This window comes from Mycteria americana, chromosome 8, assembly GCF_035582795.1.
Source record: "Mycteria americana isolate JAX WOST 10 ecotype Jacksonville Zoo and Gardens chromosome 8, USCA_MyAme_1.0, whole genome shotgun sequence".
In the NCBI taxonomy this organism is placed as follows: Eukaryota; Metazoa; Chordata; class Aves; order Ciconiiformes; family Ciconiidae; genus Mycteria; species Mycteria americana.
Genome location: NC_134372.1, coordinates 5043039 through 5068188, shown reverse-complemented (window position 1 = coordinate 5068188; position 25150 = coordinate 5043039). Strand labels below are relative to the sequence as shown.

The window sequence follows — 25150 nt, the reverse complement described above, 5'->3', positions numbered from 1 at the left end:
TTGTGAACGTTGCTAGAGCCACCTGGGACTAAGGTAGGATGAAGGTTACACAGAGGAACCATCGGCTTCATCAACTATAAGCAGCTATCAGAAAATGTGGGGTGGGCAAGAATGCATTTTCACAACACAAGCCCATTCATTTAAAAAGACAGAGACCACCACTTGCTAGCTAAGTTCTTCTGGGTAAAGACCTTCTGAGAGATCTCTGAAGAGGGGAGCTGGGTAATAGTCTGAGAAGAACACAGATACTTCAAAAATAATCCAATGCACAATTAGAAGTCACTTACGTTTGCAATGCAACACGTCTACAAAAGAAAGCTTAGCAAATAGGATTGGGTAGTTTTAAGGAGCCAAAAAACCAAGACCTTCCAAACAAAAGCCATAAATAAATAGTATTTTATCCCAAAACAATCTTAATTGTTCTCAGAACTGTTAGCACAAAGCAAAGTTTTAGTTTAATAGTATTAGAGATGTAGACATTTTAAAGCTCATTGCAGCCAATACTATTCTACAACATCACGTTGGATCCTTGCTACATTTCTGACCTTAGGCAGATGCACAAGATTTCTCTGCCAGTACCATCGAAAGGGGTAAGCCAAAACAAAAGAACCTGACAAACCACCTGCACCCCAGAAATCAGGTGTTCCCCTTTAAAACATTAAATTTTCTCAGACAACAGCATTGCAGAGCCAAGTTTCCAACAGATATTAATATAACTTAATCTCCAGATTATCTGCAAAATTTTGCCATATTTATAGTCATTTCTAATTCAAAGACTGTTAAGGGACAGGATGGGTCTTAAAGATATATTACAAGCAACAGTGACTTTCATCAAACAAAACTCGAGACCAATGGTACCAAATGATCTTAGGTGTTAAAAAGGCCTCTAGATATGTGCAACAGAAACGGGGTTCTCTTCTCGGGACTTAGTTACAAAAAAAAGGGAATATTCAGAAAAGGAATACTACATTTTAAGATAATGCAAGCACATTCCATCAAAGATGAAAACCGTGCATCTATATGTGCTATCAGCCAAACAGTACGGGAAAACTAGAAGATCTTGCAAAACCTGCTGTCTCCAGGAATCCCTCCCACACACATACACACCCCATGGATTCACTCAGACAAATGAGCCCATGCAGTTTTGCATTAGCACTTCAAAGTCCTGCTGCCAACTCATGCAAGATATTTGAACATATTGTAGACAGCAGCGTAATACTTTGCATGAACAACAAAATAAAAAAAATCTTTGATATGCCGTAAAGTGGTATGAAGAATTTGATGATTTAAGAAGCAGACATAACATAGAATATCAGAAGTCCTGCAATATGTTCCTTGGTGCTGAAACACAAAATTCTACATACAGACTATCATTAACCATAACAAACAAGCCCCTATGACAATATAGTTCGGTAAGGAAGAGGTAATATTTAATCTTTTAAATTAATGCCAAAGAAAAATGTATGCAATTCCTAGACTAATTAGAACCAAACTATGCCTAAGTAAGTTGTCTTCAAATACTGGAGAGGTAGATAATATATTACAGATTGCTTCTACTATTCTTATCTGAGAATAACCATCATTGCAGTATACAGGAGTTGAAATAAAAACAAGGACTTAGCTTCTTAATCATGCGTAACACAATCAAGCTTTACCTTTTCCAATATGTCGTCTAGTGTTCTCAATTGTTGAGTTGCGATTAACATTTGAGAGCAAACCTAAGCAGAACCTGTTTTTATTATTGGAGGGATCTGTAAACCCATCTACTAAGACACTTGTAGAAGATGCATGAAAAGCCTCCCCAACACGATTATTTAATTCGTAATACACAATCGAACACCAGTGTTTGGGTTCTTCATAGGCAACAGGCTGAACATCTGAAAATAAGCAAAACGGAAATACCAGTTTACATAAATGTTAAAATATTGAATCCAAATCTGTAAAGCAGGCCTTCCAAAATATCAACAGGTCACTAAAAGCTTAGTCAACAGTTATGATGGGCAAAACCAGTCCTGACTAAGATCTTAATGATTTTTACTTTAACGCATTTTAGCTAGTCCATTGATTTTCTAATTATGTTCCTATTTCAAGACTGATATTAAACAAAGAAAAAACCTACAGAAAAAAACATAGACGACTTTGATATCAGGTGAAACACGATTCTTCTGTCCACTTTTAAAAAAAAAATGGTTTTAATTGATATTTTGGGACTCAATTTTCAGAGTCTTTGTGCATACATAATTCCAACAGCAGGCAAAGGTAGCAGCAAAAACTAATTCTGAGATACGAAAAAAGTTCAACTTGTTGTAAGCCATACTATGACATGAAGCTTTAAAAGCAAGAGATACAAATAAGCAAGGCAAGTTCTCTCTCTCAATTCTTTCTGTTACAGCCCCAGTTTGCCTTTGAGGACTGCTTCCACTTATCAACAAGGTTTACTGCGCCATTTGAAGTTATTTGTTCAATTTGGTCATGAGTTGTAAGAAGCCAAACTATGTTAATTTTGCACCATACTATACAACTTACCTCTGGTAGATATATTTGGCATGATTTGAGGGATCATTGTATTGCTTGTGTCCATAGACTGAGAATTATCCTGCCCCATATGATCATCAGGGGGCATATATGCAGGAGGTGGAGTATCAGCTACAAACATGAAAAAATAAGAATAAACCAGAATAAACCTCAACAATTTAGAATATTTATCTATTTACTCATTCTACAGTTGTAAACACACAAAAATACCCTTGAACAAGAGATGTTAAAACATTTGGACCCATTTTCAAAGTAACTTGAAGACAACCGAGACAGCTGTCTTTACAGTAACCTCCTTCAATAGTTGGAGTCTTACCTATAGGACTAATAACAAGATTGGACACTTGAGGAAAACTAAGAGATGGGCTTTTTTCCTTTTACCTTTTTTCTTTAACAACTGCATTCCTGCAGCTGGGCAAGATGACTACAGTTCCCACTTTATTTTCACACAAACATTAGCTTTTTTGCCTACCCTCTTCTCTGTGTTCAAAAAGAAAATAGCAGAAGAAATAACTTTGTTTGTCGTAGCATAATGAAGGCCTAAACCAGTTATTTTTTTGCTCTTCTGTAGGCTGAGTTCATTATAAAAGCGTGGATCTCTGCGTTCTTCCATTCAGCACAGTAGTCAGTGTACCAACACACTATTATCCCCTATTTCAGAAATTCCCTCCAAATACCATTAATGCATCTGTCCCAGTGATCACAGTCCTTACCCAAGAGGGATACCCCACGAAATGGACACTCTTTTTGCAGCACTGGGCAGCCAGAAAGAACAAAGATGAGGCCACTGAGCTACCAGAAAAATAAATTCTTTAATCTATTAACTTCTTGGCTTTATAAACCACACCGATAACCAGACAGACTCAATAAGGCTTCTTTCCTTTGCCCCTATCAATTGTTGTTTTTCCCTATTTTCACCCAAATCGGTTAAGTTCCTATCAAAAATTTGTTCTACTTTTTTCCAGTTAAATACCACACATAAGCGTCTTTATTCAGAGAAAGACATCGATAAACTTCTTGCTGAGCCTCTTACATCTGCTTTCTTTTCATTGCTAGATATTCTTCTAAAGTATGTATCAGTTATTCTACACTGAAGCTGTGCAAAATAACTCGCCACTATAGTATCCGTGACAAAAAACATTTGGAAAAATAAAACTACAACAATTAACTCTGACCAGTGACAAAACTAGGAAGAAAACCCCCTAAAATGCAAATAGAAAAGCAATTTATTGCAAATATCACAAATTCCTCAGGTAGTAAGTCACAAAAGCATGTGACATTTCAATTATTTTTATTAGGTTGACATTTAGGCTGTACTTACCTGGTAGCTGAAATGGACTAGATGGTCCAGAGCTAGCTGGGGAGCTTGGGTAAGTGCTGCTGGCTGGAGAAGGTGGATAGGGACTGTTTGGCGAAATGGAAAATGGAGTGCTGTTGGGTTGCTGGAAAGAATCTGGAAATGTCGCGTTGTGTGGCATATGTGGTTCATTGTGGCTTAGGTTCCTGAACTGAACTAATAGACTGTGCTGTGGATTGAATTCACTATGTCTAGGCACTAACACTGGAGGTAGAACTGAGAAAAAACAAACAAAAAACAGGGAAACTTAGATTAAAAACTGAGATAGAAGGAAAGAGATACAAATAATGTGCTCATCATGAAAATTTCAACACTAGCTGGAGTGGAAAGAGGAGTAGGGGACTCATCTGTCATGCCTTTACCCCATCCTCTCTCCTTCATTTTTTTTACATTACGCTTCATGGAAGACTCAAACTTCACTCTCACAAAAATCAGAGCAGAAACACACTTATATTTCATGCAACCGGAAGCAGACCTTTTTAAAAAAAACCAAAACAACACAACAGTCCACTTGTGGCACACACCAAAGTATTGATTTAGAAGTGCAAAACTCACTGTATGTCTACATTATCAAATCAGTAAAAATGGAAATACAGTCTATATTACTACAGTCAAACTATATAGTTACATATAGTGTCCTTTTCACTGAAGACAAACAAAACCTACACTACAATATACAACTATTGCTAAGCTGGAGTTTTAACTTTCAAATTCAAGAGTGCTGGAGTCTGGAATTCAAGTGCCACAGTAGAGCACTTCAGCACTACAGCCGGTTGCAGTAGAGTTACAACCATTTTGCGGAACAACGGAAGCAACTTTTCACTATACTTTCCAGAGCAACATAATTCATCTCTCCCACTCGTAACCACAATCCTCCTCTCCTTCTCCCATGGCAACATGCCTTAACAGCAGACTTGCTACCTGACACAAATTTCGTACGTGCCTTGCTCTAGCTGATCATCACTCTTGGTTCTGTTCAGCTCTGCTGCCTGCTAATGGGAAATCAAGTGGGGAACACCGCAGCCTAGAATTTATTTTTTTTAATCTCCTCAATTCGTGTCACTCACTGATGAGATATTAAGCCCCTGAAAGAAGGCAACCAACCTCCTTGCAAGGACTGAGGTTTTTAAACAAGTCGCTCAAAGAAACGGAAGTCTTTTGATTACTACTCTCCTAGTTTCTTATAAATGAGGACCTTGCCCCTAACTTTAAGGGTAGCAGTCTTAAGAGATCTGTGGGAAAAGCGTCACTTACCACAAAGAAAAACAGCTAGTACAGAATGGACAACACACCTCCCCCAAAACCCCACCAGAAAACTACACTTTGAACATTCCTCTTCCAAAATCCCCCACACACCAAGTGTCAGTACTGGAGGAGGAGGAAGCAGTGAACAAGGGTGGTTCCTGGAGATTTTGTTCAGTTTTTAGACAGCCATGTTCAAACATACCTGGGCTCTCCACCCTCTTATAGTGGTATGGATTGATGCAGACTTCCTTCTGTTTAGATCCAAAAGGAAATTCACAAATATCCAATGGCTTCAGCTCGTGATGGCTTTGTAGATCAGGCCAACGCCAAACACGACAGTAAATTACATGAGGAAGGCCTTTTCTGTGAGAAACTTGAAGGCGTCCATCTAAAGAGCGGGGGATAGTAACACACTTGCTGGGCTGTCCTGGACTGCTCAAGGCTTTCTCCAGTTCTTCCATAGCACCTTTTTTCTTTTTCAGCTTTTTTACCAAAGCATCAACAGCTTTTTCTGCCCATTTTTCCTCTTCATCTCCTTGTTTCCAGCCCAACAGACGCTTTACAGCTGGGCTAGTAAAGGAGAACAAACTGGCCATTGACGTCATTTGACACAAGTCTTCAAAAGTTTTGTTGGGTTTTGTCTGTTGGGGGTTTTTTTGTTTATTTGTCTTTTCAAATAAATGTCAGTGTATACCAATAGCAGTTATTGTCACTGATGAGCTGTATTATTTCTTGGAGGCCGACAGATGAACATATAGATGTCAGTGATGAAGTCTTCACATCAAAAATAATGATCTATTCCTCCAATTTAGTTCTATTAAAAAGATAAGTGAACGAGTAATTAGTAAACAAGTAAAGAATGTGGTAAAACAAAAAGGCAGATATTAAAAGAATGCCTGTTTCAACCCTAGCCATTGCACCTGATTTTGTCTTAGAACAAAATCCCAGAAGCACTAGGACCTCACTCCAAATCTAAATAAAGTAAAACGTGATCAGAATCCCCAGTTCTTGCATTACTTATTAGTTGGAAAAAGGACAGTCAAGGGACCAAAGGGACAGCATGGTTTCTGTTAACAATGTTCCTTAAATCCGTGAGTTTCTTTCAGAAGACAGGCTTGGGGAATGTGCTTTAAAACTGGTATTATATCCCTGTCACAGTGCTTCACCAGAAGACTTGAACTTACTATGAAGAAACAGGGAAGAGGCACGGTGGAACCAGTAGTTCCACAGCCAGTACTGCATAGAAGCACTCCGCTTCTCAAATTGATCTTTATTTCCCGAAAGGAGAAAATATTAAAGCAATTACTTGTTCTTGAGCTCTAATTAGGTACCCCATGTTTTTTGAAGAGTATTAAAAAAAAATGAGGAAGAAACTGTAGATAACAAAGAAGAACAAAAACAATTAAAAGAAAAACCCAATAAAAACCTCAAACCAACCTCTCCCCAGCCACTCAGAAAGGTGGTGAACCTTTTCAGCTGTGGCTATTTTTATGCTGCACTTCCTTATATCTTTTAAGAAGAATATTTGAAGCACGGGATATTTTTAGCCTTTGGCAAAAAAAAAAAAAAATTGTTTTCTTTTCCCCAGAAAAAGAGCGGGGGAAAAGGCATGGCAGAGTAAGTACTAGAAATGTGACCTTTACTACAAACTGCCTCAGAAAGGAGAGGAGCAGAACAACACCGTGCAACTCAAACTGTGCTCATGAATGGTGGTGTTTTCTACCACTCACCAGCTCTAATGCAAATCCTCCCCCCCACCCCCCCAATTTAAGGAGTAATGATGACAAGAGGAAATGATGTGCTGTGGCAACGAACTGATAAGAACTTGTAAAATCCCTTGTGAATACTAAATAAGCAAGTATAGACAATGAGCAGCTGGCAAAAAGCAAGAGCAGAGCTAAGAGAAAGGATGTCAATAACAAAAGATGCTTCCTTTCTTGCTACAGAGACTGCCAAACAACATTGTCTCTCAACTTTTGATAAACCGTGGTGAATTAGAACACCTAATATGCCCCGAGACACCAAATCTGCACGTAAGAGAAAAAGGTGTGTGTGTGGGAAGCAAGATTTAAGTACCTCTGTGCTGCTTCTCTTAGATTGCTACCTTTAATCAAGTGGATCTTTTTTCCTCCCATCTTTGATTAACTGAAAGTCATCTGATAAGGCTTTTCTAAGTGCCTAGGTACATTTACAAGCTCAGACACATGCATGGGTACTTTCCTATAACAGGATCATATATTAAGCATAATCAGCCAAAGATACAGCAAACATCCCTAGACAAAGCATTTATAATGTCCCACAAGTAATCATCCTAGATTTTCTGCTAGGGAGGTGGAAGGTGAGGAAAGCAGGGAACAGACCTAAGGACACTTGGCTACGATGAAGAGTGTAAGTTTAAAAACTTATAGAATCATAGAATCGTTTAGGCTGGAAAAGACCTTTAAGATCGTCATAAACCTAGCACTGCCAAGTCCACCACTAAACCATGTCCCTAAGCACCTCAGCCAAACGGCTTTTAAATACCTCCAGGGATGGGGACTCAACCACTTCCCTGGGCAGCCTGTTCCAGTGCTTGATAACCCTTTCAGTGAAGTAAAATTTCCTGATACCCAGTCTAAACCTCCCCTGGCGCAAGTTGAGGCCATTTCCTCTCATCCTATGGCTTGTTACTTGGGAGAAGAGACCAACCCCACCTCTCTACACCCTCCTTTCAGGTAGTTGTAGAGAGCGATGAGGTCTCCCCTCAGCCTCCTTTTCTCCAGGCTAAACAACCCCAGGTCCCTCAGCCGCTCCCCATCAGCCTTGTGCTCCAGACCCTTCCCCAGCTCCGTTGCCCTTCTCTGGACACGCTCCAGCCCCTCAATGTCTCTCTTGGAGTGAGGGGCCCCAAACTGAACACAGGATTCGAGGTGCGGCCTCACCAGTGCCGAGTACAGGGGCATGATCACTTCCCTAGTCCTGCTGGCCACACTATTCCTGATACAAGCCAGGATGCCATTGGCCTTCTTGGCCACCTGGGCACACCGCTGGCTCATATTCAAGCAGCTGTCGACCAACACTCTCCCAGGTCCTTTTCTGCCTGGCAGCTTTCCAGCCACTCTGCCCCAAGCCTGTAGCGTTGCATGGGGTTGCTGTGGCCCAAGTGCAGGACCTGGCACTGAGCCTTGTTAAACCTCATACAATTGACCTTGGCCCATCGATGCAGCCTGTCCAGGTCCCTCTGCAGAGCCTGCCTACCCTCCAGCAGATCAACACTCCCGCGCAACTTGGCGTCGTCTGCAAACTTAGTGAGGGTGCGCTTGATCCCCTCGTCCAGATCATTGATGAAGATATTAAACAGAACTGGCCCCAATACTGAGCCCTGGGGAACACCGCTTGTGACCGGCCGCCAACTGGATTGAACTCCATTCTCCACAACAGCCTTTACACCCTTTACAGGAAAAAATCCATTTATTTCACACAGTAGCTTAATCCCATCGGTACTCCTTTGATTATTCAGCTTTGTTTCAGTAATATGAAAAAAACTGGGAAAAGCAAAACAAACAGAAAAACTATTTGAAGATCTTTCTTCCTAAGTGCTCATAAAAAAACAAAATGAAAAAAGAAATTAAAAAATAAAAGTATCTCACTGCTTCAGTAAGTCCTTAGAAAAGTGTATTGCAAAAAGAAAAGAAAAAAACCGATTATGTATCACCTTATTTCTTCAGAAATTACGTCTGCGCTTTAAATACAAAATTAGTTCCCTAGAACTACTACACATGAGAACCTTTGCACCCTTCAAAGTAACAGGAAATACATAAAGGGAGATAAACTTGGCCAAGAACACAGACTAAATTTATTCTTTTACTGAGGATAAAAGTTTAGTGTTCTAAAAAGTAAAAGCTGTTTACAGTCACAATTAACTTACTTCCAAGCCTTGCGTACATTCAATAGCTGTAAGATATCAGCAGTTGCTCACACTCCTAAAAAAGGAAATGAACCCACCTAGAATCTCAGACCAGCAAGAAGACAATTAAAAAGTTCTATTTCTGTTTCTCAGCTATGCTTTCAAAGAATCTTAAGTATCATCAAGCCAGAGCATAAACTAGAAATTCCTATAGTTAAGTCAAGCTCAGAAGAGACTTCAAGAAATGCCTCTTGGCTGATCTATTCCATTACAGCTGTCCCATCTATATTATGCAATCAAGTTTACAGATCTATGATTCTATCCTATGATAGTGGGGTTTTTTTTTGTTTTTGGGGTTTTTTTTTGTTTTGGGTTTTTTTTTTTTTTTTTTTAGTATTTCAAACACAGTTAACATGCAGCAGCTAGGAATGAAATTTTACTGGTTGTATATAATTTCAACATCATTTACCCACAAGTATGCTCATGGAATAAACAAGCTAACTAAAAGCAAAGAAAGCTGGAACAGTTCTACTAAAATGATGCTTTGCAGTAACTAGTATTTGTAGGGCAAGTGTCAAGAGAATTTTGATAAATGACTCTGTCCTATAAACTATGATTTTAGAAATAATCTGCTTGGAGTAAGTAATATAATTAGCTCTAAAAACATTACATTAGTCTGAATACCCATCAACAAAAGCAAAACCTAGAAGAACAAGTATTCCAGAAGCATCATAACAGATTCGATCAAAACTGTTTCAACTTCTTAAAAAAAAAAAGTTTCCACATACATGCTTGTGCTATAACCACTGAAAAACGAGACTATTGAAGTTCAAAACTTTAATAGCATTTACTGTAAATCCATTCTGGCCACCCATGAGGCTTTCAAGACTCTTCTGCTGAAGTGTATTTTTTACTCGTTCAAGAACAGCAAGGGCAAAAAAGAAACCCGGCAACAAACTGATAGGCTTTGAGAGGTACAAATGACACCAAATTTATCTCATTATAGGCCTTTTGGAAGTTCATTCTGGTAGGCAAAAATACTGAAGGTTTACAGCTTTTGCTTTTTCTTAAGAAAACAAGGTAGTATTAAAAAGCTTCATGAATTATTTGTAGACTAAAAGCATTCCCTTCTTTGGGGAACTATTTAAAGTCACAAAGCAGTAGGTTCAGGCGTTTATGTAGAAACCAAACATTTTCATGTAGAAACTGTAACTCTTGTAGGGTTTTACAATTTCTGAATGAATGGCATAAACCGCATTAAGAACATTTACTTGCATTTGATGTAATTTCAGCATCTAATTTTTGAAAGGTTTCTAAGTAATCATGCCATCTGCTAGGAACAGCCACACCAGATCATCTATATTTACAATCAATTTCTTCCGAGGCTTTAAAAGTGCATGTTACCAGCTGTGACTGCAGCACAACAGCGCATCACCGTAAGATCTGAGCACAGAAACAAATGGTTTAGAGAGTCCCATTTTCATTGACAGTGTTGCACAAATTACTCGTATTTTTGCACCTCTAGATGCAGCTGGTAACAACTTTCATGGGGAAAAAAGCTTTCTTAAACTTCCTTAAGAGGCAGAGGGTCTAATATGCATTACCTTCTTTTATTTAATAACTTCTCAACTGAGCTACAAGAGAACATCAGCTGCAAAACATGTTATTACATTTTAAAAAAACAGTTACAAACACTCTTTAAAGACCGAGTGTAATGCATTGCAAGGGGTAGCATGAGGGGGCTTTTAATGGGTGAATATAAAAGGAAGTAATCACTTATCAAAATTAGACTTTGGGGCATGCATTATTTATACATTTAAAGTTCTTCTTAATGACTACAGCAACTGGAAGGAAACTAGTTGTGTGAACAGGTCCACTGTTTGAACCCCTTCTTAATACTTCATCAAGCCAGCTAGATATAAACAAAGTTGGTTAACAGCAGAACTTACAAATTACATTTCATTTGTGAAGATGGGAGAAACAGACTTTCATCTACCACCACAAATACTAAGCAACTCAACTACCTTTTCGTTCCTCTTCTGAGTCTTGGCCTACTATATTAAACTGGCAAGTTTAGCAGATTAATTTGATTTGCTATCAAGGTATCTTCTTCTGGCTAAAAAGGCCTGAGCAGGACTCACGGCAGAACAGATAAATATAAAATTACATATGGTGTATTTATTTTAATGAGATGCACTTTTTATGTAACATGTTCTGCCATCAATTCCAAACTAATTTCCCACCTGCAAAATCCAAATGTAAAGTACCATTAACCAAGCAACCCATCACACCAAGCAGCATGGCAACAAACAATGCTTTTCACAAGCATAAAAATAAAATGGGTAACAACTACATGGTCCTCATCCTTTCCTACTGCCAATACTAACCTTGTATTGCAAGTGTACAACCACTATTCTTTTCCTGCTTAATTTACTTGTTTGCAAATTAAGAAATGTCCCTCTAACATCATACCCAACCTGAAACAAGGAACTTCACTGCTCATGATTAGAAGCTGCTTTGAGACTCAATTTCATAATATAAACAAACTAACACTTATAACTAGCTACACAATTGGTAGTTCTTTAGAGCTGCTTCAGACTTGCAGTTAAAACTGTTTTTCAGTCAGCTCTTGTGCCTAACTTTATTGCCCCTTCAAACTTAGAAATACTCAAATATTTTGACTCCATACACTTGTTAACACATTACACGTTCATACAGAAAGCTCAGAAACTCAACTACAGTATATTATGCTATATTCAGTTATCAATATTTTCTTTTAAAGCTACCTAAAACTACAACCTCACACATCAATTTCACCTGGTTTTATTAAGGTCCTTCTTTCCTTATAAATTTCTTCACAGGAATTGTGCAGGATTGTCCTTGGCTTTTATTATCATTTTCCCAAGTCTACATCTTGCATTGTAGCCTAGCACAGGGTCCCATGCAATGGCATTCATTAGAGCATTTTCTTGAGGACAAATATAGAAGAAACATTGGCTCCATAGTTTTTCCGTGCACGTCAAGGATAAAATAAATCCTAAAGTTACACAGTGTTTAAAGAATTTGGACAATAAACTTGAAGGGCCTACATATTCCCTACCATTGCCATAGCCTTTCAACAAAAAAAAAAAATTCAATTGTCCTGTGCAACGTCTTACTCAAAGAATATCATCAATGATTTAACTCATCTTTTTTTTAACCCTCCTCCCCTTAAGGGTAAGTAAAGATGAAAGGAGATTTTTATGAATGATATCAAAAAGGAACTTGTGGTATTTTCATCAGAACTGGGCTTGCATATCCAAATGCACATCCAGTTGACCAAAACCTATGATAAATGCTTTTATACTAGCACTAGATTTCTTCGCTTCAAACATGCCTTGTAAGGCAATATATTCTAATAATAGATGTAAACAAGAACAGAAAAGAATTGTCTGGTATCTTCAAAAATTTTACTAACCATGACTACTCTCCAAACAAAAAATGTATTGACAACTTCAGACACGGCTTTCTCACACAATACTTGTTCTTTTCATTTCCACATCTGTACACCATCTAACACATCTTAAAAAAACCCTGAAGCGTATAACTCTGTCAGCTGAGAAGTATTTAACTAGTACTTTCTTAAAAGAAACATAACAAAAATCTCTGAGGCCAAGCACAAGCAGCAAGTAATGCATCCTGCATGGAAGAACTGGTATCATAAAAGCCATACAGCTCAGAGGGCAAAAGGGATGCTTTTGTTTTTTCTCAAAGTCTTCTCAAAAAATACTGTTAAAAAAATAATACAAGTGATAATGATTTATATCACTAAAGAGGTCTAGTCAGAAAGAGTTCACTAATAGAGCTCCACTGCATTTCAAAAGCACCCTCATTTCCAACTGATGCCAAGAAAACCTCAGAAAAAGCGTAACCAAAGAACAGAAAGTTTTGAATTTGTTCTGCATCATGGCAAAACTTGAATTTAACTGTGATACAAGGGAGGGGAGAGGGAGGGAGAAAAACCAAAAACTTCCCAAGCCTAAAAAAGTTAGTATCTATTTCTTAAGGCATCCAACTTAGAACACAAAAATCCAACGCTTACATGGCCCTGGTCTCTGCAACTACTCCAATTACTGAGCAATTAGCTTTTGTAGAAGTTCTGAAAAACTACAAATTCCATCTTAGAACCAAAATCTCTCTCCCTTAAGTGTTTTGTCAGAACCATGCATTTTCTCACACTTCTATTTCAGCTAATTGGCACTTTCCAACAGAAGCATTATGCTGAAAAATGCCGTCATCAACAGTAGCCAGCACATCTGAAAGTCAGCCCTGAAACTGCCTCATGTTTTTAAGGTTATTTAAGATCTACTCTAACCACAGCAGATAACTACAAGTTAGCATCCATTTCTTAATTAAAATTACACACAAGAGCATCACTAAATTTCACTAAACATGAAAACAAAAGCCTATGCCTCCATTGGTAGGTTGGTGGACATGGACAAGCAAGTGGGGGATTAGGAATGACCTCAGTACTACACCTGGAGAAAAAAAATGGGAAAATAAAGGACTTCTTATACTTTTCACAAACCCTAAAGTACGTAAAAAAAAATTAACAAGCTGGACAAATCCTTCCAAAAATTTAGATACTCATACGCAAGACCTCCATTAAAGAATAAGTAAGATCCTAAATACTGCCACTAAAAATGTGAATTGGTAGCAAAAAGCATAACCTGAAAGCAGGGACTTAAAGCTTTCAAAGAGGGGAAGAAAAATAAAGATGTATATGTGTGCGTGTGTATACGCTTCTACTCCAACTGAATTGCATCAAGACGCTGACAAGTTTACAAAGCTACAGGATTTGGAGGGAACACTGACAATAGTAATTCAGCAAGCTTTTTTTCCCCCCTTCCACAGAATGAATGAATGGCAAAGTATTCTAAATTTGTCAGTTTGTGACATCCACTGACCCAGAATTCAGAGACACTACCTCATAGTTGGTGGATCAGTAGCAGCGATTCTGACAAAGATCCTCTGTCAAGGATGACAGTCCTGGCAGGCTCAACCTTGGTGGTAGGTCAGCAGGGATACAGACTTGGCAGGCGGCGTTCTGCACCTCGCCAACCCACACTGGTCAAGCACGCTGAAGCGCCAGCCAAACTTTTCTACGTGGTCACAGGAACATGGCTAAAAAGGCTTCCAGAAAACAGTGCAGGAACTTGCACTGCGACTAATGATAAACTGCAGAAGTCTTAAATTACTGTTCAACTTGCTTTTAATGAGTTATGAACTTTAGCTATGAAATATCTAAAGTGTTCACAGCTCACAGGAGAACAAATCTTTTAATTCTGAGCACAAGCTGCTCTCCTTACCTGTTGCTATGAAAAAATCATCTAAAGATCTTTAAAGAAGAAACATTAATGCATTAAAATTAATTTCAGCTAGTCTATCATAGACATTAGAGGAAATTTGCGTTTTAATCAACATGAAAAATTTAACTGGCAGGGAAGGAAGAAATAGGGACTTGCATAGAATTGCCACAGCAGTATTTCTGCAGGTATATAATTCAGCCAAGAGGAACAATAGACTTTTTAGAGTTTTCTTTAGAGAGCTATGAAGAAAATATGGCAGACATTTTTCTGAAATTAAAAGTGTCCTCTGGAATATTAAAGATTACAACATAATTTACAAAGACCATTCGAATAAACCCAAAAACATACACTACACTTAACAGAGCACGAGCACTCCATCTTGAGAGACAGAATTTCTTCCAGCTCAAGATAACATTCTATCACCATGAAAACTCTGCACAGATCACACGCTCAAGGAGCAAGATTAAAAATCTGACTTCATAACAAGAACCAAGTAGTACAGGGTCCTCAGTTAAAGTTCCTTCAGGTTCCATCAGAGGTTAAAACACCAAGCCTCAAACAAAAAACGCCCGCCACAGCTGTATGCAGCATCATAGCAGCATGCCCTTTTGTTGTGATCTTTTGTCATCAAGAGAAAGAAATGCAGCGGAAGCACCTCTTCCTCCTTTCCCATTTCTCATCCCATCATGACTGTCCATCTTGGGCTTCCACTAGGAAAGTTTTATTTAGAAAAAAAGAAAATTCCTCCCTCAAGTGTATTTTCTCCACATTTGAAAGGAAAAGAAAGGTTTGACAAAGGCAGGTACCCCAATAAGCACATGGTTTGTTGGGGTTTTGTTTTGCAAAAATAAGTGCTATTAAGCACTTACCAGCAATTTTAAGGCCAAGTGAATATCAGAGGTAAGAGTAAAGCACTATCAAACGGTAGGGATTAAGACATTAAATCCAACAGCACCCTATACAGACAGAGCACTCTCAAAAGTTACAACACACTAATTATGAAACATTTTCAATTAAGTTATTTGCTGCTTCTATTAACTTCCACTACTACCAGCTGCCAACTTCATAAAGTATTACAGCTTTTGATGAGCATGGGCACATGACTGCAATAGTGTGTTTGCACCTTCCCCCCCCTTCTCTTCAATCAAATTCTGCGATTCCTCAGAATATCAGGACATTCTGTGCAGAACCTCCATAACCGAGATATGCAACAAGCAATGCTCATTTCAGTTTTCAGTATTTTAAAGCCTCCCATGGAAGGTAAATTATCTGAAATTAACAAAGGAATGAAAACCAGCAAGAGATTTCATCTAAAACCATCACATACCGATAATCTAATTTCCCATGACAAGACAAAACTTACAGGCTGATACAAATTTTGACAGTTATTCCTTGGAGGTTTTGTTAAAGCAGAGAGCCCAAGTCATTCACTGAGTAAAACTGCTAAATCCCTACAGAGTCCACCAAAAGACTCAACAACTATCATTGAACCTATTCAACAATATATTCAACAACTACTGCTGAACCAGTTCTTCCCTACCTCATTTTACCAAGAAATACCTTCATTTAATTAGCTTAAAGTCACATCAGAAACTACACAACTGGAACAGAGCACAGATCACTTGATTTCCAGTCTTGTGCTCTTAACCGCAAGACCATATTTCCTCTATTAGGTTTACAACCCGCAGAAAACAAAAATTGCCATTCTAAATCACTTAAGCGGTCCATCTGTTGTCAGGCAGCTGTCAGGACTGGATGCACGCAAGAAAGGCCAAGGTGGACAAGTGTGTGTGCCCTTACATCGCCTCCGCGGGAAAGCGCCTCTTTACCGACGGCTTTGAAACATGTGGATTTGTCACTCTCCCCTTGGCGTTTGGTCAGGCCTTACACCGTTTAAGAACGGAGCTCCTCGTCTTTAAAAAAAAAAAAAAAAAAAAAAAAGAAACAAAAAACACCCAGCCTCTCATTAGCGTTGCAACAGTTTGCTCCTACAGTTACGTGCACGGACTTATTTTTATCAGCACGAAGCGCGTTTTAGCAGTCTCGCAGCGCGGTCCTGCGCTCCGCTTTCCCTCCCCGGACCGCTCCTTCCCCCACACGCCGCTCACCGGCCCCCTCCCCCTCCCGCCGCCGCCCGCCCCCCCGGCAGCCCCCGGCCCGGCCCGGGACGACCCAAAGCCTGTCACGGCCGGGCCCGCGCGGCCGGGGGAGGGCCTCGGCCCCTCTAAGTTTCCGAAAGGGGCCCGTTCCCCCCCCCCCCCCCCGCCCCGCCCCGGGATCCCGAACCGCAGCACCCCGCCGCCGCTCGGCGCTGAGGCATCGCCGCTCCCCCCCCGGCCCACCGCCCCCGACACCCCCTCACCTCACCGCCCCGCCCCCCCCCGGGCCGCCCCGACCCACCCGGCACGGAGCGAGGCGACCTCCCCGCCGCGGCGGCACGGGGCCGGTGTCCGTTAGGCTGCAGGCGCCGGCTGGGCCGCGGCCGCCCGCTCGCAACAAAACTTTATTGGGAGCCCGCGGAGGGGACAGCGGCGCGGCGGCGCCGGCGGGGCCAGCGCCGGGACCCGGATGTGCGCGAGGGGCGGGGGGAGCGGGCGGGCGGGAGCCTGCGCGCCGCGCATGCGCGCCGCCGCCGGGAGGAAGCGGACGCGGAGGGAAGGGCCCTCCGGGAGTCAAGGCCTGCAGCGGGAGAGAAAGTGAAATAAATAAAAACGCGAGCTGTTCGGGGTTCGTTGTTGAAAAAGTCATTTACCCCGGCACGGAGGAGTATAAAAGTGTCCTCGAGCTCAGCGCGGTCCTGCGGTGACCCCCTCCCGAGGAGCGCCTCCGACCAGGCCTGCCGAGGGCCCGAACGGCAGCCGACGGGCGAAGGCCGCCCGGCGATGCCCGGCGCGCTGCTGTGACTGAGCTCCAGCGCTCTTTCCCGCCCGGTGCCGTGTGCTGCCTTGCCAGTGGCTGACACCGGCCCACCGGCCTCGGCCCTTGCGCTTGGGGGTTGTTTTGTGGCGCTGTTTGGGTTTTACCTGCAGCGCTGAGGTGCAGCTGAGGTCGGCTACATCTTGTAGTAAGTTAGTAAAACCACATGGTAAAGCTTCAAGAAAACGTTAGCCGTGTTAGGAATGACTCTAGAAAGGACTGTACAGATGAGCATTTTCATACTGTATATAATGCCAGTATGGGACAAACTCCTACTTTTCTCACAATTGTCCTCGTCATGTGAAATGGAAATGACCGCTGTTTCCTCAAAGCTATTTTTTGAACAGCACAGAAGAAAGTTTCAGAGAGGTACCAGGCCAAAAGCACATCCAGCGTGCCACAACAACACCTGACCTTGAATAAGCATACTGCAGGCATAATTGTTTGTTTCTTGTCATTTTTAACTAAGTAAGTTGATTGATACAAAGGTAAATTAAAGAAGAATTGGGTTCCACGCCATGACTTGATGTCAGAATGTTTTCATTTTTTGAATTGCCTTTAATATACAACTGACTTTTGGAACTCCACCTACATTTCAACTAGATCTGAAGAATGTGCTTACTTCCATTGAGATAGATAATAAAAATGGGTTGTCCATTCAAAGGCCTCTCATCATAGGGAAGGACTGGCAAGGTCTTGTTTCCCTTACAAAAGACGAGATACCTTAGAGCAACGCATGGAAGGCTGAACCACGTTCAGCTCTGCTCTTCTTCACTCGGTTCACAAGCAGGTGGAACTGCTCGCCACAAAGTACTGTTGAGGCCTGAACTCTGATGGCATTGAGAAATTTAGCTTTATATGGGCAACAGGAACATCCACAATCAGGGGAAAGTATTTCACACACTTCAGCCCACAAAATGATTTTAAGAGGAAACTCTTCCTACAGGAAGATTACTTCATAACCCAAAGGCTGCCTTCCTCAGAGGAGGCCAATCGCAGCCTGTTTCAGACATGCTACTGAACTGAATCCTAGTCTGATCCACTACAGAAATTCCCACAGAAGAGAGTTTCTTCCTCTGGCAAAAATATCATGTAGGAACAGATATACGGGGCAAAATCATAACTGGTACATAAATTTGTATCTCTGTTGTAGGGCACGTGAAGTACATCATCTTGCAGCAGTTAAAAATCTGGCATACCAATGGCATCTGGCATGCCAACTGAATCTGGCTATCAAATAAATTCCTTTTGGAAAAAAATACTAGAAACAAGCAAATGTAATGAAAAGTTATTTTATATATTCATCTATATGTATATATACAAAGACATGTATAATTAAGCTAAAAAGTAACCACATGAAACGCCATGTTTTATTTGTGTAAGTTAAGGGTAAAACATCTACCAAAAAAAAAAAAAAGAAAAAGCAATGTAAAGTTTGTAGAAACAGGGGAAAATACCCAATGAGCCAAACTGAAGTTTCCATTCCAAATACATTTGAGCTTTGAAGAAATTTTCTTCTGGTTCAAGACTACGTGGCTCTTGATTATTTTTTAAGTAAACAGAATTTTTTAGCACCAGTGTACTCTGATCAGATCTATACAGAGGTCAATTAATAGCCCAACAGGATATCTCTACTAAAGTTCATGACAGCGGTGAAGGAGCAAGGCTTTGGTGTAATTTAGTCAAAGAACAGAGCTAACCTTTGGGGACTCCTATGTATCTCTGCACCAGCAATTGTTCTGCTTTGGCCAGGCAGTCCAAAATACGGGAAAAAAAAACCCTGTTGGTCTTTTTCCAAATCTTTTGTGTAACTTAATTAATAAACCAAGTAACAAACAACAAATTGGCAGCAGGCATTTTAGGTGTTGTGCATGTGCCAGCCGTCATGTCTCTACGAAACAAAATGTTCTCTTATTGAGAAGTTACAAAACAGTTGTATGTTGTCAGCTGAAGCTACAACACAGAGCTCTGATGTGCTTCCTCCTGCGGAGGTTTTAGAGTTCCAGTGATGAGGAAAGCTGAAGGTGTGCATGCAAGTGTATGGGAGAGGACAAGGAAAACTGTAAGTTTTCCAAAATGTTCTCAGTTTAAAACTACAGGCCAGTTTGGCATGTCTGCTTGCAGCACACCGCTCCTCAGAAAGCAGTGTTTCTTAAGCACAAAATACAGGCTGTTTTGGAGTATGGTAATAATGAATATAATCTGCTGGCTGAAAAATAGTTTTCCTCTTTTTTTTGCCATTTTGTCACAGGCTAATGTTGAATGGCCAAAGAGCAAATGTCTAAAGTCAAGTTATCTCCTTCTAGTCAATGGGACAGGGTCACGGGCAAACGACATTTGCTATCTAATGGTTCAAGTCTGTATGTTCTTAAGAGCACAATAAATTAACACCACTTACACTACTGTCTACTTCATACATGGTTTCCATCACTTAAATCTCTAGTGCCACACGCCAGTGGGTCCTCTCTAATAACATATCAAGTTCAATAAAAGGCTTGCAACAAGTAGACTCAAGGCATCCTGAACACAGTTTCCAGAAATCATGTGATTTCACGAATTCATGAATTTCACAACTCGTGGACCCATCAATCCTCTTTTAGCATTGGCAAACCTCGATTTTCCAACATATAGACATGCAGCTGTGATAATGCAAGGAAAAATGACTAGCTAACCTTCTACTTACCTGAATATTTTCGTTATTAATTGTGTGCTCAGATTCTGCAGTCAACTGCAGATGTTTATACATTTGGTCCTGCCTTGTAAAGTCAACTAAAGTACAAGTACCTGTCTCACATTCCTTTGCGCACAGTCTAATGGCAACGAAGAGAGAAAACTGTCTTCTCGTAAGCCTGTGCTACTGTAGATGTTTATGTCGGAGCTAGCTATAACCTTACAGTCTGATCAAAGTACAAAACGATCAACAGAAAAACTACCACCAGTTCGTATCAGGCCTTGCATGGTTGAGAAGCAACCATGAAGTTCAACAAGTATCTGAAATTACATTATTGTGACTTTCTCTCCAGATTTTGAATATGATCCCTACATTTCTTAATGAGATTTTTGTTTGGTTAGAAATGAACAGTTTGAAAAATCAAATGGATTGTTTGAATTGCAAGGAAATAATCTTGAAAAAAAGTTGCTTTATTATGAAACTTTGGCCTGCCTGTGACTTCTAAAATGACTGCATTGTTCAATATCAACTTTCTAAATTGCTGGGGGGAAGGGGGAAATTAAAAAAAAAAAAAAAAAAAAAAAAAGAAAAGAAAAGCAGTTACCATGTCTCTACCCATATTAAACATTTGCAAAGCCACACTATGTTAAAAAATTCCTGTAGTGTGAAAGATGGCTTGGCTATTTAAACCAAATCTAGCTTAAAAACAGAATTGGGGGAAACGGATAGCTCAAGAAAGTTCCACTCTCACAGCTGTCAGTTGAGAAGAAATGGGGGAAGGGGGAAATGCTGAGAAAGGAATTTTTTTTTTTTTGGCAGTGAAGAGAGGAACATGCCATCCCTGTTTGAAAAGTTTCAGGGTGGGAAACGCTAAGGAGGGGCTAACATACTACACATACCTTTACGTATATTTTTGAGGCAGAAAAACAGTGTTATGTTTGAGCAGAGTTCAGCAAGTGGAAGGGGAGGTGCCATTCGCTCTGGCCATTTGGTCCTCTTAAATAACCCCGCAATTTACAGCACGCTGAGAACAAGCGCAATAGATGGTAAGTGGCTGCCTCACAACAAGAAGGCAATACAAACGTCGTGTATGTCTCATCACATATGTAAGAAAATGAAGCAAAAAAAAATGTTTAGTGTCTGGAGGAAACACATTAAAAGTGTTTATCTACAAGGCCCTTGGTGGCGTGGGCTCCTGTGAAGTTACACTCACTGGCTCGCAGCCTTTGAATTCTAGGAGAATAAATTACGTACCCTGTTATTGTTACAGCCACACTTCTGGGTACCTTGCATGAGTCAACTCACCCAGCAGTACAGAGAAAGGGAGAGAAGAATTAGTCTTATTTCCTGAAGCTACAGATATAAGACATTAACATGAAATTGTAGTCCAGGGGAGGGAAAGGCAAACCAAAGGTATACTTCCCAGCAAGTTTAAAGCTGCAAACTTTTCTTCCTAGACGGGGAGAATAAATGAGATGAGACGTGTAACTGAACACTGGTACGTCTATGGCGATGTTAGAAACAAAGGCATTATATAAAGGTTTTGCAAGTTCAGCTCAACAGTGTCTTTTCACACTCTACAGAATGAAAATGTGAATATATTGGGGATGGTATATCCAGTTTGACAAATCTGAGACTCAACTGAAGGTGCAGAACTGAACACGCAATTCAAAAAATAAATGTCTAAAAAACTAAAAAAAAAAAAGGACACTGCGGGAAGAGTAAGATGCGTAAGAAGTCATGAATAAGAGAAGCCTTTGCCTGAGAACCACCGCAAAGGCCACATCAGAGTGTGAACCCTCTTCCATTGACACCTGTGGACAGAGTCTGGTCAGGGCAAAGTACTGCTAAATTGGATCTGCTTCTTGGAACAGGGGGTGGAAACCTTCCCGGAGGAATGGAAAAAATGTCCCAGCTGATTAACACAAAGTAATACACTGCTCTCACAGAGGAAATGATAAAGAAAAGAATTTTAAATGGCACAATTCCTTTGACTATTCCTCCAGTGTTGCTGTTTTTCTAGACCATGCCCCAGCCTGCCCTCACCATTGCATCAGCAGTACAGAAACGTGTAGTACTCTCATTCTTCTAAATCAATGATTTTCAACTATTTCCAGAACATGACCTCACATTATAAGAACACTTTCTGGAGTCTGACACCCACTGCTAAACTCAGAAGACAAATAGCCCCTGCCTCCTAAGAGCTATCTGCAACAACCAGACCTGTGGACAACAGAGGTGGACCACAGAAGTGGGACAGAAAAGGTAGTACAGAAAGAGAATGAATCTAACATCACAGTTAACTTCCTTCTACTTACCGTGACCACGGGATCACTGTGAGCTTTTTTCTTATATGAAAACTCTGCTCAAAATTAGCCACGAAAAAAATGGAGTCTTATTTTCTTAAAGATTTACACCCTTCCCTATCACTTGTTTAACGTCCTGCACTGTTAGCCAAACGCAGAGCCTCCTGGGTGCATTCTTCAACGTTATCACCTGCATAGACCCAATTTTTCCTAGGGCTTTTCACTCCCCAGCCCGAGTGCTGCCTTCTCATGCTCCCTTTTGGAAGTGACTGGCGTTTGGGTGGGACGCATTCTTGCTTTGGGACAGTGAGGGGATCTAACATGCAGCCTTGCACTCAACATAATCGTCTGTTGACACAGTCATGAGTTGGAATTCCATTTCTTGTAGCAATAGTTGGGACCAACATCCACAATAACTGTGCACTGAAAACTTGTATTTGTGGCTCCATGGCCAAAACCACAGGAAAACTATTTTTAGCGCAACGGAGCTCTAAATAGTGGAAGCACTGAAAATTTAGCTCACATCATGGGCCAAATTCTTCTCCTGGTTACACCCACTCTATGGAGAAGCTTGAATATAATAAACAGAAACACTCTGAAACAGAAATTTAAAAAAAAAAGGAAACTTCTGCTTATGAGTAAAATCAGTATTTAAAACTTTACATGAAGAAAGGTACACATCCTCCAGCATTTCCTCCGGAAATAAATAAAAGGAAAGGAAAAAGGAAGAGTTTGAAATAGAAGCGATCTATTACAATAATTGCACCTATTACGATAAAGGGAATTCATCCCACTGTGTATGTCTAAACAAAACCTATAGCTAAAATCTCTCTCCATTCATTATGCAGATACTTTTGGCTTAGACCGGCGAAAAGGACACTGAGTTTATCTGTATCTTGAGAGAAGAGGCGGCAGATGAGTGTAGCCTATGAGTAACGAATCAGGTTTTAATAGCTAGACCTACACTTAATTACTCACAAGCCAACTTCCTAACAGCAGTTTATCACCTCAGGATTTCACAACACAAAACAATTAGTGATGGCAATGCCGAGTACTCAAGCTTTCTCAGGTGGGAACCCACGGGACCTGACTTTCTCCTGGGTTTATTTCTGCCAGAGTCCCCAGGTTACAGGACGTTGGGCCTTTCCAACTTGTATTTAAATTTCATGGCACACTTAGGGACACAACTTTTTTTTCCACCCTCGTGACCAAATAGTTGGGTTTAATAATTTCCTCTACGGTATCAAGATCTGCATATACAAGCATAATAATGGCTATTATAAAATTAAAGTGCTTTTGGGCATAGTGTAGTGCAGGTTTTGGACAGTACGTTGCAAGCTGTTTGCTTCTCTTCACAAAATTTCCACAAAAATTTTATTTTCCTTTCTTTTCTTTGTGTTAGGAAAACAGGGAACTGGATCATTTTCTAAAACAAAAATTCAAACTTTTTGGAGAAACCAGTAAGATGAGAGAATCACAAAATAGGATTTTTTCTCATTATAATAATGATAATTAATGTTAATTTTCATTCACTATTTTATCGTTGATGAAATTTCTTCCACTCTTTAAGCACCGCCCTATGACATCTATTTCAAAAGGAAATACAGGGAGGAAAATCAAAAGGCAAACAACACATTTTCAATTTTGGTTACATTTTTGCAAATCTGAAATAAATTGGGATTATTGTTATTGTGTAAACACCTTCGTATTTCACACAGTAAAGGAAATATAAAAAGTTCATAAACGTTTTTGCTCCAGCTGCTTAGATGGGCCCCATGTAAGGCACTGTCACTAAAATAGTTCACAACCCTAATTACAATTCACCACATCTTGGGAATGACATTTAGGATTCTCGAGGCGCTTTTAGATAATTTTTAGACTCTGCATAGAAGCTCAGCTGTCACGAAGTCGGTTTTATTTTGTAACAGATTTTATCCTTTGGAATGTTATGTTTGGATTGAGCTGAAGATGTGGAAAAATACATGCAATATAGTTTGCTTACCCGACCAAAATATAACTCCTAAAACAAAGCTGAAACTTTTTGTCCTTTAATGTTCATATTCCAGCCTGTGCTTGCCTATAGCTATTTAGATTTAGAAGGGGGGGGGGGGGGGGTAGGAGAAAAAAACCCTCTCCCTTACTGCATTATTGTGACTCCAGTAGTGTAGGCAGAGAGAATTCCTGCTCTCTATCCAGTAATTAAATAAATATTTAACATTGCAGGATTTAATTGGAATCCCAAAAGTTAACAATAGCCTCTGCTATCGGTGTCGCTATCTCAGGGGTTCTGTTTTCACAGGCGTATATTTAGATCTCGGCCACATCGCCCACTTGCATTACGAATAGTACACCACCACCCCCTTTAAAAAAAAGAAAACAAACAAGAAGCTCAGTAAAATCTGGAAACTTTTATAAAGTGACGCCATCGCCGCAAATCTCCTTCCCTTTGCTGCAAAACGTACTTCAAAGCTTAACAAATGAAGTGGCAGGCAGGCTCTTGTATAAAAAAAAAAAAAAAACCCAAACAAACCAATAACAAATGAACACAGCTTTACCTTCCAGAAAATTACTGCGGCTCCATTTTCTGACCCTTGATTTTTTCACTAGTTCCCTTCCAAGTGATTTCTATTTCTCTCTCTCATGCTGGCGGCAGGGCGGCTGGGGAGGAGCCCAGCGCGGAGGGTCCCCAGCCTGCCGGGGAGCAGGGACCGGATCGGGTAACACACCCAGCAGCACACCCAGAGCTGGCTGCGGAGAATTCAAATTCCCACTTTAGAAACTTTCTGCAATACTTGTGTGTCAAGTCTATTTTTGCTTCCTTCCTTCATCCTGTAATAATGCTCTTCGGTCCGATGCAACGCAGCCATTTTTTTGCGCTGTGTCTTT

The 25150-nt window shown here is 40.3% G+C and overlaps 1 protein-coding gene across 2 annotated transcripts in view; it reads right to left on the bottom strand.

The window, feature by feature from the left end:
- Window positions 1-24841, bottom strand: part of SMAD5 (SMAD family member 5) — a 31414-nt gene extending 6573 nt beyond the window's left edge. The window contains exons 1-5 of one of the 2 annotated variants that reach the window (XM_075510996.1): window positions 24820-24841; window positions 5340-5951; window positions 3857-4108; window positions 2527-2646; window positions 1656-1877 (exon numbers count right to left, since the gene is read on the bottom strand). In XM_075510996.1, coding sequence (XP_075367111.1) covers window positions 1656-1877; window positions 2527-2646; window positions 3857-4108; window positions 5340-5742 — 997 coding nt within the window. In that variant the 5' untranslated portion in view covers window positions 5743-5951; window positions 24820-24841. Of the gene's footprint in view, window positions 1-1655; window positions 1878-2526; window positions 2647-3856; window positions 4109-5339; window positions 5952-16771; window positions 16943-24819 lie in introns of those variants that run through there. The other variant, XM_075510995.1, reaches the window with a different exon arrangement.
- Between the last annotated feature and the right edge of the window lie 309 nt (window positions 24842-25150).